Below are 13,607 nucleotides of genomic sequence, written 5' to 3' on the forward strand. Positions count from 1 at the left end.
GAGGTCCTCTTGCGACTCCGGTGCCTCCGGCCTGTGGGTCCATTTGAGGGTCAACTGGGTTTTCCTTGGGCTCCCCTGTTTACTCGGGCCTACCCTGAATCCCCTGTTTGTGGTGAGTCTCCTGGACCTTGCTGGTCCCAATCGTGCACTTTCTTGACTTCCTGCGTGAGTTGTATTTGCGAATGCTTGTTGGCGCTCCCGCCGGACACCGACCCATCAGCACTCGACATCCTTCGTGCGACAGCTTGTATCAGGCTCCTGGTTGTCCTCAGCGTTGCCTGGTCCCCGCAGCATCAAGGTCATCGACATCATCCCTGAAGCACCCGACATCAGAGGGCATTCGTCTTCCAAGTCTCCTGGTCACTCCTGAGTGACATAGACTCTGTCCCTTCTGCTTTCAGGTACTCTTCTTCAAGAATCCACGTTTGGATTACCCCAGACACTTTCTCCTCTTCCAGCCGCGGCACTTTCTTGAAGTCCTCCATTGGGTTTGACTGCGGTTTCCGACACCACTTCACCCCCATGCACCCGTCTTCCCTGGTATAGGTAACGTGGATAGTAGGGTATCCACAGATGGGGTGGCTCTCCAACCTTCAGGGTTTCTTCAGGGTCCTCTAAAAGTCTAACTGCGACTTGCACATAGAATATTACAGAGCACACGGTAGTATTCTAACACTCCACACTCTCTCCGTGGGGTCCATATCTACACACCTTGGATGGTTATTTGGGGTCCCAGTAATTGTACATCCTCTCAACATTGTCCTGACTCGAGTTGTTGTTCTTATACCACTTTCTTAGTATATGATTTGCCCCCCCACCGGGACCCACTGTGTATTAGTGCTATTTACTGTGATTTCTTTGCTAAAGTATGGTGTGCTTTGTGTCTATCTCCATGTAGGAGATACTGTTATGTACTAGATAGTGTTATATAATAAATACATATTTTTATAAATACTTTGTGGTTCTCTTTCATTTAATCTATGCTATATGAATGCATTCTGGTAAAGCAAGCTGCTTTACACTCCTTCAAAACTTAGCCTGAAGGCTGCTCTCTACAGCTACCACTTAAAGAGCTTTCTAAGGTTGTCTAAGACCTCTTAAATTACCATAAGGGTTGTCTGGACTGGTGCAAGGTGCCCACTTATATTAGTGGACATCATATACCAGGCCAGCTTCTCACAATCTGTCACAGGCCTCGAAGTTCACAAAAGGACTAGTATATCTGTGCTGCTAATTGAGCTCCTTTCATTTCATCAATGTGGCCAGGTCCTCTCCTTAAGTGCGACCACTATCAGCAACTTCACTCAGTGCACGGTCAGGAGTGTCTGTTTTTGCCAGTGTACCATCATATTGTACCTCTATTTGCAAGGTGGGTTCCGCCATCCCTTATACCTTGTTGCCATCTCTCCTCCAATCCAGTGGGTCTGTTATTGTTCTTGGTGGCCACGATCTCAGTGGTGCGGCAAGTGGATATCACTCTTCTTGCAAATACTCTTGAGCTGATCCCACACCTCATCCGTGGTGGTAAAGTGGGTGTAGCTGTCTTGAATGATGCATAAGTTTGTCAGAATCAGTAGCTTGTAGCGGATATTTAAAAGTCTCAGCTTCTGTTTTACTGCCAGAAAGGATTTCTGTTCCATTTGGGAGCTTTTGGTGTAGCCGGGAAAAATGCAGATGTTCTGCACCTCAAATTGAACTTCCTTGTGTGCCCGCCCATTTCAGGATATTGTCCCTGTAGTTGAGGATCCATGCAATTATTGCTGTGGGCGGGCTTCCCGGTGGGGTGAGAGTTTGTCAGAGTCAAGCAGGTTCTTAAGCCAACCCTCCAGGAAAGACTCTGGCTCGGTTCCCTCCACTCTTTCTGGACAGTCCACAAACCTGAGGTTACACCTCAGTGATCTCCCCTCCGAATCTTCCAGGCATGCATCTAGGTATGATGTTCTGTCAGTAAGGGTGTGGACCATTGTTTGCAAGTCCTCCAGTTCCATGGTGAGCTCAGCTCTATTTAGTTCTGCTTCCAGTGGTCACTCATGCATCTTGCAAAGATCCACCTGCAATAAATTGACGTTAGTGGATATAGCATCCATTTTCTGTTCTTGTGTCTTTCAGCTGGGTAATGGCTGTCAGTATCTAGAAATTAGATGTATCGTCTGACATGTTCTGTGCCGGGCCTCTCCCTGTCTCTGTATACCTGTCCATCTTCGTCTTTTGTCATGTGCGAGAAGATCTGTCTGGGACCCTCCATGCACAAGAGAATCAGCGTTTCAAAAAAAGATAAAAGGAAGGGGGTGTGGGACTCACTCTCGCCCTCCCAAGGTCTGTTTCTCTGCAGGGGCTTCTCGGGCTCTAAGGAAGCCTACCTCTCAGCATCTCGCTGTAAGCCAGATGATTCTCCTTGGTGTCACTGACCTCTTTGTAATTACAGCGCAAGAGGCAGAGGAAGCCCAGCCAACTGCCTGCATGGTGTCTCTTATCTTGGGCCCCATTTGTCAGCCCTGCTGGTGGCCGAGGCTCGGGGACCACCGGTCCCAACACTCACCCTCCTCAAGCAGTGGAACCAGCATCAGTTAATTTGCAGTTGCACAGGTTGCAGGCCCGGGCCCACTGCATCTCCTCTGCCTCGGCTATTTCAGCAATGTCCATTTTCTGATGCGGTGGCTGGCCACATGTGGAGGGCACAGTGTCGTCCTTACTTTGGGGGTGCACTGTATTCTCCTAGCTTAATGGCTAATGCTGCATCACCCAATCTTAGGTTGCATAGACCCTCTGTCTCCAGCCAGCGCTCCCCAGCTCGGCCCTACCAACAGTGAATTCGGGGGCTGCTGTCAGGGTCATCGCCTCCGCTCCTTCAACCCAGCTGTACCTTTTGGTTCTCTTCTCTGCTGTCACCAGTTGCTGTTCTGCAAGGCTGCGGCGAGAGGTGCGTCCCACATCCGTCATGCAGTTGCTTGGCACTTGACTTTGTGTGTGAGCGGCAGCCGTGCGCCCTCCAGTGTGCCTGCATGTGTCAAGATGGGGTGCTAGGAAGGGGGAACACGGAGTGCACAGGTGCATTAATGAGAAGCTGAGGGGGGGTAACCAGATGGGGTGCTGGGAAGGGGGAACACGGAGTGCACAGGGGAAAGAGAGGGGTGGCAGGAGGGACAAGGTGGTGAGGGGAATAAAGAGGGCACATGAAACAGCAGCCCTGGAGGACGAGACAAGATGTGGAAAGTGGGGAATGAGTCACCGAATGGAACGAGGGTGGGCAGGAGAGAGAACCGGGGTGGTGTTGGAGAGAAATGAAGAGTGAGGTGCACAGGAGGAAGTACAAGGGAGCCAGCAGGAGCAGACCGAGAGGCCTATAGCATTAAAGTAGTTCTTCATGCAGTTCAGTGTAAGCACTGCATTGGAGGCAAAATGAAAACCCCAACAGCCAGTGGCATCGGGTGAGATTGAAACACTCCTCTCTGCTGAGCCAAAATGTAACTTATCCGGTCCAAAAACCCTGGACCCAATAATTCGGGACCTGGAGACAACCAGAACTGTAAGACTTGATGCAAGAAGGTCAGAAACATTGCCTCGCTCGCGAGCCACCCCCCCCCCCCCTCTCCCCCTTTCAAGCCAAAAAATCCACCTCCATCAGTTCTGTGGAAAGTGTATGCTTGCTCGGAGCAGGTGGCAAATGCCTGGGTTTTTTGGGGGATAAAATAGATGCAATCTGCCCAGTAAAGACTTGGTAAATCCGGGTCTGAGCAGTATTGACTGTTTAGGGGGAAAACTGAGAGTGCCATGACTGCTTTTGAGACAACTGCTAGCAATTTAAAAAACATCCGAGCTGTCACTCTGCAGCAAAGGGTGGCCAACTCGCAATGAGGCTCATAGTATTCATTTTATGTCAGTGCAATATTATATTATAGTACTGTCTTTTAATTTAAAAAAAACATTTTTTAAGTTAACAAAATAGTCCTTTATTTTAGTGTTCATTTCTTCATAATTATTTCAAATATTATGCTTCACTTGAATAGGCTTTTGGTGCCCATTTTGGATCGTTAATGTTATGTTTTTGTTTTCAGCCTCTTCCTGAGCACCTTCACCCTTGCTGTATCCGCTGGTGCAGTCTTGCTTCTTCCCTTCTCAATCATCGGCAATGAAATTCTGCTTTCCATCCCCCAGAACTACTATATTAAGTGGTTAAATGGCTCTCTGATCCATGGTAAGTAATGTGCTAATTATCTGGGAAGTTGATGTGCTAATATTGCTTAAAGGTGGCTTACAAATGAAAGGCACGTTCATGGATGTTTTATCCTCTAAGTAGGTGTCAGTGATCTGAAATGAATATTTCTGTGATATGAGAGTCTTCTGGTATGCCTTTACAGCACAAACATATTAAGCTGATGATTGACTCTCAGAAGATGTTGCTCAAGCAGAATAAGTGAGCAAAGCCTTAATTGTTCAGAGCGCTCTTGAGGGACTTGCGTCCAACTCCTTCGTTAATCATATGTTTGATGTGATGGGTGTAGGAACCAGCCCTCTTTCTCACAGAAATGGTGTCTGAACTCCAAAGCTAATTAAAAATAGCACCTTATTGCACCCACTTGGCAAGAAGGGAAAGCAGCATTTACATAGTACATAGCCACAACTCCTCCTTGCACTAGCAAGAATAAACATGAACGCACTCAAAGTTCTTTATGATAAATACTAACAGAGAACACAGAAGGGGGCATTAATGACACAGCAGAAACATATAGACACGCCAAAACAGGAACTGCAACTTACTTCTTCATTCCCAGTAGTTAGGGAATTGATTGAGTTTAAGTAAGCTCTGGATTTTTAGGGATAGAAATCAAGCATATGGTAGATCAATATCTTATCACAGTCTCTCTACACCAAGGACAAACATCCTCCCAACAACCGGGAAACTGCCAATGCCTAAAAAACATGAACACCTTAAAAAAACACAGGTCGAATATACAATAGAATGCTTATGCTGCCCACGTTGAACTGGACGTCTTGTGGGCTCCCACTAGTTGATAGTGTTTTGCTCACTTTGATCCCGCAATGTGCCTTAGTCACTAATGCATGCTTTTGTAATTGTATCATGTTTTTTGTAATTGTGCAATTTAACGCTTGTCCAGTATTTAATTATTGATGCCCATTGAAGGGGTTTCAAAGTTGAGAATGCTCTCATTAGTGCAGTAGTATTATTCAGTCAAATGGGGTTAAATCTGTCCATCAACATAGTCTAAAGATGACACCACCTAATTGAAACAATGTCCCCTTACAGGGGATGTTGTTCCTTGCTGGATTTCTATTTCGCAAACTAGCGTCCTTTTGGAGACCACAATTTTCTAATAAAAACATGTCTGAACACTTTGTTGATGCTGTAGTGTGCTGTAGCGAAGCTGCATAATGGAGCAATCGCTGCAGTAGTTAACAAATAATATGCAATTCACAGCTGAGCAATTTTCTGTCCAGAATGTACACGTGTAGTCGGCGGAAGTGGTTGTATTATTTTACAGATTAATTGCTGAAGGTGACATGGACCCTTTCCCTTTACATGGGCATCTACTTTGTGCACAGATCCTCTCTGTAACATTTACTTACTAATGGGTATTAACTCCCACAGAATACTCACTTGAACTCTCTCCATGCACCAGACTAGATACAGATTATTTTTTTCTTGGCACCATAACTGGTACCAGCACAGCATCATCATCTGGCAGTTCAGACTGGACTGGTCCCATAAGCAACAGGTTCAAGGCTGATTTGCATATGGCTAGGGCTGAACTGGGGTGGCGAAGTGAGCTAAAGAACAATGATGGATTCAACCCAGATCTGTTACTGGGGGTGAGTGTCTGAAAAGTTTCAGCCTTCCGTCCATCGTCTCCTTGTGTTTGCTTTGTTTGCCCTAACTTTGCAGGGTATGCCCAGATGTGGGTGCCTTTCTCACTTTGCCACTGGTTTCAAGATAGCCTGACTAAGGGATGTTACCCTGAAACCGATCCCAGGGTGCTTGTTTCTGGTCCACGTTAGACCTGGCTTAGCAGTTAGGGCTGGACTGTTCCCGTAAGGAACAGGGTCAAGACTGATTTGCATATGGCTAGGTCTGAACTGGGGTGGCGAAGTGAGCTAAAGAACAATGATGGATTCAACCCAGATCTGTTACTGGGGGTGAGTGTCTGAAAAGTTTCAGCCTTCCGTCCATCGTCTCCTTTTGTTTGCTTACTTCTGTTTTGACCTCATCCTCCTTGAAATGTAAAGCATTAGTCCTTTTCAACCAAAAGCCAGTTTAGTTTTAAAATACTTTTGAGACTGGTTTTTCGGTTTCAGTAGAGATTCCTTTAGGTTGCTTGGCGCCGCTGAAGCTCTTTCATTGGAGAGCAGATAGAAAGTTTTCATAGGAAAAGATCTTCTACAGGAATCCCGTCTGCTCCACTAACTTTGGCATTCGCCATACTCTTTAATACTACCTGTGCTTCAGGTATTCCAATTTGCGAACATAGTATGTTGGAGAATTGCTCTGATAACAAAGGTACCTCCAATAAATCAAAATATCTCTCAAGATCTGCCTCATCCACTCCCTGCGTTTCTCCATAAATATGCTTAAAATGTGAACTAAACACCTCACCTAGGCCCTGCTTATCCTCAACTAAATGGCCGGTTACTGGATTTTTAATTTGAGAGATTAATTGTGCCGCCTTGTGTGATTTTGTGGACCAAGCCAGAAATCTACCAGTCTGCTGGCTCCTCGTATAATTTTTGTTGGTAGGCCCTACTACCTGCAGTCTCCTCTGTTAAAAAAAAAAATCTTTCAGATTCTCCATTGCCGTGGCTACCTCCTTTTGCTGTGCCTTTGTTATGGGCTCTGGGGAATCTGCAAGAATTACTTTTTGTCTCGCCTCTTCCACGGCAGCTTGAAGTGTGGCAATCTTGTATCTCCGTGAATTATTAATTCTTGCCTTATAGGAGATAACATGCCCTCTAAACGTGGCTTTAAAGGCTTCCCATACCGAAAATAATGGGGCAGTGTTTAAATTATTTGGAAAAAAGTCCTCTATAAACAGTCTTGTTTCTGTTAACCAGGTCATATCTTGTAAAAGAGTTTTATCAAATTGCCATCTAGGTCTGTTTTTCACACTTTTATTTAACAATAGGGAAAAAGAGACTAGAGAATGATCTGAAATAGAATTAGTTACAATTTCTACCGGCCCCTTATCAGCTGATTTATCGACAAAAAAATAATCCAAACGTGAGGCTGATCTAAATCTGCCTGAATAGCAGGTGTATTGCAAGAGAGTAGGGTTAGCTAATCTCCAGGGATCGACCAAAGAAAAATCTCTTATTAGGATGCTAATTATCTTTGCAGTTTTGGGTTTCAGTTGACGCTTTGCTTTATTCGAAGAGTCCAGAGCTATATTCTGGATAAAATTAAAGTCACCACCCAAAACTACAAAACCTTCCATGCTAATTACTAATTGGTAAATTTGAGTTAGTGTCGTCCAGAATAGGACCATAATAATTTACCAAATTCAGCATTGTTTCTTGCAGTTTAACCTTTACCCACAACCATCTGCCTTTCCCATTTCGCTGACCTTCTTTGACTTGCCAGTTAAGTGTATTTCCGATTAGAATCCCCACTCCTCGAACAGCTAAATTGGCAGAAGAAAAATATGTCTGTGTATACCTTTTGAGAAATACTATTTTAGGATTATCAGATCTAAAATGAGTTTCTTGTAGAAACACAATCTCAGGAGAAAGAGACTTAACCCAGTTTAAGAAGGCCTCTCTTTTACGTGGGTTAAGTAATCCATTAGCATTACAGGATACAATTTTCACAGTCTGCATTTGAGCCATTTAACTATAGATTTGAACAATCCCATTTACGATAGCCTGCATCAAAAAAAGAAAATTCTGTAAAATCAAATACGCATTTTTGTTTTCCCTGCTCATTTTTCCCTACTTTTAAACACCCCCAAAACCCCACCACTCGATCACTTCCCTCCCCCGAAATGTGGTCTCCGCTAAGCCCATCAACCACATTTTCCCCTAACTCTCACTATATGGGGCGCCTTGAACCTGCACCCTAGGTGAGCACCCCCACCCCCCAAACCTGGAAAAGAACTGGTGAAAAAAGTGGGGGAAAAAAGGCCTTCACACATTATGTATTATAGCTTGCATAAATTCAATCAATATCAATTCATTTCCCTGTAGAAATATCTCCCAGCAATTCCTGAGCTTCTTCCACCCGAGAGAGCATATGAAATTTACCTTTAACCAATACCCTTAATTTAGATTGTTGTGCGATGGACGCCTGAGCCCCTTGTGCTTTGAATAAAAACAGAAGCTTAACAAATTCTTTGCATCTACGGGCTGCTGTTGCCGACATGTCTGGGGGAAAAAACGTCATTTGGTACCCTCATCAATAGCAAATTGTCTCTGTTGAATTGCCTTATTTAGCACCTTTTCCTTTATTCTATAATCGGAGAAATTTATTAAGATAGTACGAGGATATTTAGAGTTCGGTATATGATGCGCCGGGACCCGATGGGCCCTGGTTATTGTCAAATCTCCAGTAAAATCCTGAAGTACTTTTTGCTTAATAAATGTTTCAGCCCAGCGCAAAGTATTAGCACCATCTGTCCCTTCTGGGACTCCCACAATGCAGAGATTTGAACGGCGTGAATGATTTTCCAACTCTTCTACCTTAGTCTCTAAGGCAAGCTTATCTGCCGTTACCTCGTTGATTTTCTGTACTGAGGAGCTCATCTGGTCTTCCAACTGTGCTATTCTTGATTCTGCTTCCTCAAGCCTTGCAGGAGTGCCTGAGATAGACTCCTCAATTTTTTCAAGCCTAAGATGGAGAATGGCTATCTCTTGAGTCTGGGACTTTTTCATTTCCCTTATTTCCTCTAATATAAGGTTAAGCAGATCTTTTACTTCCATCTGTTGTAAGTTAACCCTAGAGGGTGTCAATTACGGATTTTCTTGTGGCTTCTCTTGGTCATTTTTGTTCCCATTATTATTATCAGGCTGATCCAATAATATCTGGCCACTCTCCAAGAGTTCCTGTGCCTGCTGCATATATTCAGGCTGCTGTTCTGAGCTGATTGTTACTGGAGGATTTTGTGGTGGTACACCCCTTTCTGTAGATTCAATCACCATGGAAGATGATGATGTATTCTCCCCTCTTATATAAGAAAAAAACAGAAAATGCGAAATCGGAGATGAAACCTCAACAGGAGGAGAGATATGCAACTTTGCGAAGGAATCAATTGTTACTACCTCATCCAATGTTACAGGAAGGGATTCAATTGGCTCTAAAGGAGATCGTGTTGGAAAAGGCTGTATAGGCTGGATATTTTTTTTTTTTTTTTACAAACAGTGGAAAATCTTTACAATTTCTTATCTCAATTTTATTTGCTTGCATAAGGGGCTTACTAGATCCCTCAAGAACTTTTTCGGGTTCTAGGATGACTTCTTCCTCCTTCTCATGTAATCCTTGTGTCACAGTCAGCTCTTCTATGGAACTTTCTGAACTTGAAATTACTCCAGAGCGATTTTGGTGCCTAGGGCCTTTGCCTGGGCTGAAACTCCCTTAGCCAGCATATTGCGTTTTTTAGCCTTTGATCCTGTTACCGTCTCCACCCTGGCCACCGCATTTGTCTGTCTTAAGTGCCTTCCCATTGTGCGTCAAAAAATCTTTTTACTTTGCTTGAATGTATCAACGTCTAATTAAGTTATTTGTTATAAGACTGCGGTCTTTATTTAAGCCTCCGTTACCTAGCTGCACACTGCCCCTGCTCCCGTGCTACAGTTCTGCATATCGAGACATTATTATTATTATTTTTTCCAGATACAGAGAGGGCCGTCTGCCTTTCCCGCTTATTCCAACCAAGGGAAAAAGAAAGACCACCACTGTCGATGGGTCTAGTGCAGATCACTGGAGCGTGATAGTATAGTATAAGGACTAGCCGCTGCTCACCTCATTAATCACCATTCATCACCTTCCACAGTGGCGTGATCCGCTATCAGTCCTTAATCATGTCCGTTGAATGCCACACCGAGCTCTCAGCAGGTACTCCCCGCTTCGTTATGCACCTAGCTAGGAGCTCAATTCAGCTGGATAAACAACAAGTCAGCAGCAGCAAAGCAGGGCAGCCAGTAGCAGCCTGTGGGAGCTCCTCATTCATGCACCAGAACCGGAACTGCAGCCGCAAAAGCATCAGGGGACATGAAAACATAAGCCTCAGGCAGCAGCAGCCGTCAAAGTTGCACGCTGAGCGTCCGGGAAAAGTCAGCAGCTGAAAATATTAATGCCGTCTGGACAGCTCTCCTGTTTCACTGAGGATTACCCCCTGGCCGCGTTAGGCACAGGCACCGGCACCAAACTGTCCCGGCGAACAGACGAAGTCATCCACTGCAGATCTCCTTCCAGCCTCGTTTCGCACTCAGCGCGCCAACGCTACCGCCATTACTATCGCCCTCGCCATCACCGAGTCAACCACAGTCTCCTCCTCTGGGGGGGGTGGGGTCACACACACCTGAGCTACGGAGAGGTAGGAATCTCCATGCTTCCCCATAGGAAAAGATCTTGTGATGTACTAAAGGAAAATATTTCCAAGTATATCGCAGGTGAGAGGTGCCACATGTACTAAGCATTTTTGCAGCCGCAAGTGGCTGATTGGGCTGTTTCAGACTGCAGAAATGCTTTTGCATATATACGAAACACAAATTGCGATTCTCTAACACATTACCGAATCGCAATTTGTGTTTGCCATTCGGTATTTGCAAGGGATGTGTTTAGGGCGCCGCTTTCAAATACTGAATGTGAATGGAAGGTATGAATGTTTTGCCAAACATTAATATTTTACCGCCTCCTTGAAGGAGATGGTAACCCATTCGCAAATAGCAAGAGGACCTCGGGATCCCTTCTCCTCTGAGAATGGAAAACAAATACTTTTTAAGAGAAGGCAGTGGTCCCACGGTCCACTGCCTACTCTTAAAAAATGAAACTGCAAAGTTTCATTTTGTTCTTTTTAAACACATTCTGTTTTCCTTTAAGGGAAACGGGCTGCATATAAAAAAAAATATTACTTTTTAAAAAAAAAGGCAAGCACAGACAGCTGGGATTCCTAATGGGTTTCGAATTGTGACCTACCTCGTTAATATGCATGAAGTAGGTCGATATGTGACCCACAAGGAACCCCAAAATTAAACTAATTTAGTTTCATATATTGGGAATACCGATTTCCTAATTGCGATTTGCAGAGAATGACATTTAGGAAATCAGTATTCCTGATGTTTGTACATCCAGCCCTAGATTGTGAGCATTAAATAGAATGCAAGAACTCTTCAGTTCTAATGTAGATGCTTAACACTTTAAGAATCCTGTTCAAGAAGGATCTGATCCTTCTTATAGTGAGAGGTTTTTGGCACATCTTAATTGTTTGTAGATCTTAGGAATGCTGAAGACTGGACATATCTCCAGAAATAAAGCTTCCTGAGGATTCCGCCTCTGCTGACCAAGCTTAGTATGATGCCCTTGTAAAGAAGACTGCTGAGACACTTAGCATTGTCGTCATCCAGCAATAATAAAGATCCTCCCTTTTTATTGTGACTTTGATAGGCAGGTAGTCAACAGAGGAGTGTGGGAGGGCGGGTCGGATAATCAGACGAGGAGGCTGTATATAGTGAGATGCTCTGCGAGTTTTATTAGAAATGACAGGTATTGGGCCACTCGAGGGTTGTATAGGTGTCTCAACAGTCCCCTGTGGTTCTTCTGCCGTCACTGGTCCATCGACTGATGGTTCTCCGCCTCTTCCGACCGCTCCTAGTTCTTTGGGGGATTCTTCCTCTCCTAGTTGTACATCCGGACCCACATTCGTCCCAGTGAGGCTCATAGGAGAGAGGAAAAGACGGGCTGTCAGTAACTTATACTGGATGTGCCAAGGGTGTAAACCATCACCGCAACACCACGTGTGAATTGTGCTTTCCTCTTTTCTTAGGAGGGTGTTTTACAAGTGAACTCGGTCGAGAACGGTGAAGAGGTTTTTAAGGGGGGGGGAGTGCTAGGAATAAGGTTTAGATCAGGAGTGTCTATTGCACGTTAAGAAAGGGGCCTCGTACTCTCTTCTTTGACAGTGTATACGCCCCCTAGGCAACCCAAAACAACAAACATAAAAGGGGGAGGGGTTTTCAGGTGAGTGCAGACCTAGGGGTGACTAATCATCACTATCGACAAACCAAGGTTACGGAGGCAAATGCGGACTTTACTGTAAACAGTTCTCCCTATCGTTAGCCAATCCCTCCCCTCTTGTACCCGGTCCCAATCTCCACCCGCTCCTCTTTTGCCCTCGCTCAGGGTTACTCACAGGCTCCGCCGCAACTCTCCTTGAGTTGCGGCCGCTCTCCAGCCTCCTCCTGTGGGGACCACCACTCCTCGCACCACGTCTCGTCGTCTTCGGTATATCCGTCGTCTTCGGTCTTTCTCCCGACTCGATCTCTGTCCTCACGTCCTTCTTCTCCGTTGCTTCCGCCTTTCGCTTCTCCTAGTCCTTCGACCGCTTCCTCCCCGATCCTGTGTCCATCGTCTCTTTTCACTGCCTGGTCCGCAGTGCTTCCGGGGTTAGCCCCTCCTCCTACCACGCTCTCCACGTCGCTGACTCGTCCCTGTGAAGGGGAAGGACAAGGGGGGGCGGTTATCTTTTCCGTCATCTGTTCGACGGACCTGTGACGTCGGGTGTCGACTCTCCGGGCTCCCCGAGACCTGGGGATACGGGGGTCCCCGGATGGTAAGTGACGGGGGGAACCTGCTCCCTTCTCACATCCCCTTTCCCTTGCTGTCCTTCCCGTAGGGGTTTGTGTTTGAGGAAATCGAGAAAGAAAGTCTACGTTTGCTTGTTCACTTCCTTTACGATGTTTGGTATGAAAGCGATATGGTTGGAGGGATAAAAACCACTGTAGCACTCTATCGTTGTTCCCCTTGTTCCGCGCCAACCATTCTAACGGCGCATGATCGGTATACAGGGTGAAGTCCCTTCCTTCCAAATAATACTTCAGGGCGTCGATGGCCCATTTGATGGCCAGGGCTTCCTTTTCGATGACTGCATAGTTCTGTTCCCTGGGGAACAATTTTCTACTGATATACAGTATGGGTTTCTCCTCCCCTTGTTGGGTTACTTGAGACAGGACAGCCCCCAGCCCTTGATCGGAGGCGTCAGTTTGGAGTATAAACGGCAAGCTATAATCAGGGCTAGCCAATACAGCGTCTGAGGTTAGGGCGGTTTTCAGGGGGTGAAATGCTTGAACTACTGTGGGGCTGGGATTCCTTAGCATGACTTCTGTTTTTACTGATTTATGTAATAGATCTGTCTGGGGGGCAGCTATCTGGGAGAACCGGGGTATGAATCTCCTATAATACCCCAGGAGCCCCAGGAAGGCCCGGAGTTCTTTTGCGGTACGTGGGAAGGGAATTTGTGTAATAGCCGCTAGTTTATTGTCTTGTGGCCGTATAACTCCTTCTCCTAACAGATACCCCAGGTATCTTACGGTTTGGGCTGCTAGATGGCTTTTGGCCGGGTTGATTTTGAGACCCTGACTGCCCAAGGCCTGAATTACCTCATAGA

The 13,607-nt window shown here is 45.6% G+C and overlaps 1 protein-coding gene across 2 annotated transcripts in view; it reads left to right on the top strand.

The window, feature by feature from the left end:
- The window catches only part of LMBR1 (limb development membrane protein 1), a 753,627-nt gene that overhangs the window by 162,968 nt on the left and 577,052 nt on the right, over positions 1-13,607 (top strand). For both annotated transcript variants that reach the window (XM_085631970.1, XM_085631971.1), the window contains exon 4: positions 4,056-4,195. In XM_085631970.1, the coding sequence (XP_085488096.1) occupies positions 4,056-4,195 (140 nt within the window). The remainder of the gene's footprint in view (positions 1-4,055; positions 4,196-13,607) is intronic.

Source organism: Triturus cristatus, chromosome 10 (genome assembly GCF_964204655.1).
Source record: "Triturus cristatus chromosome 10, aTriCri1.1, whole genome shotgun sequence".
NCBI classification, from domain to species: domain Eukaryota; kingdom Metazoa; phylum Chordata; class Amphibia; order Caudata; family Salamandridae; genus Triturus; species Triturus cristatus.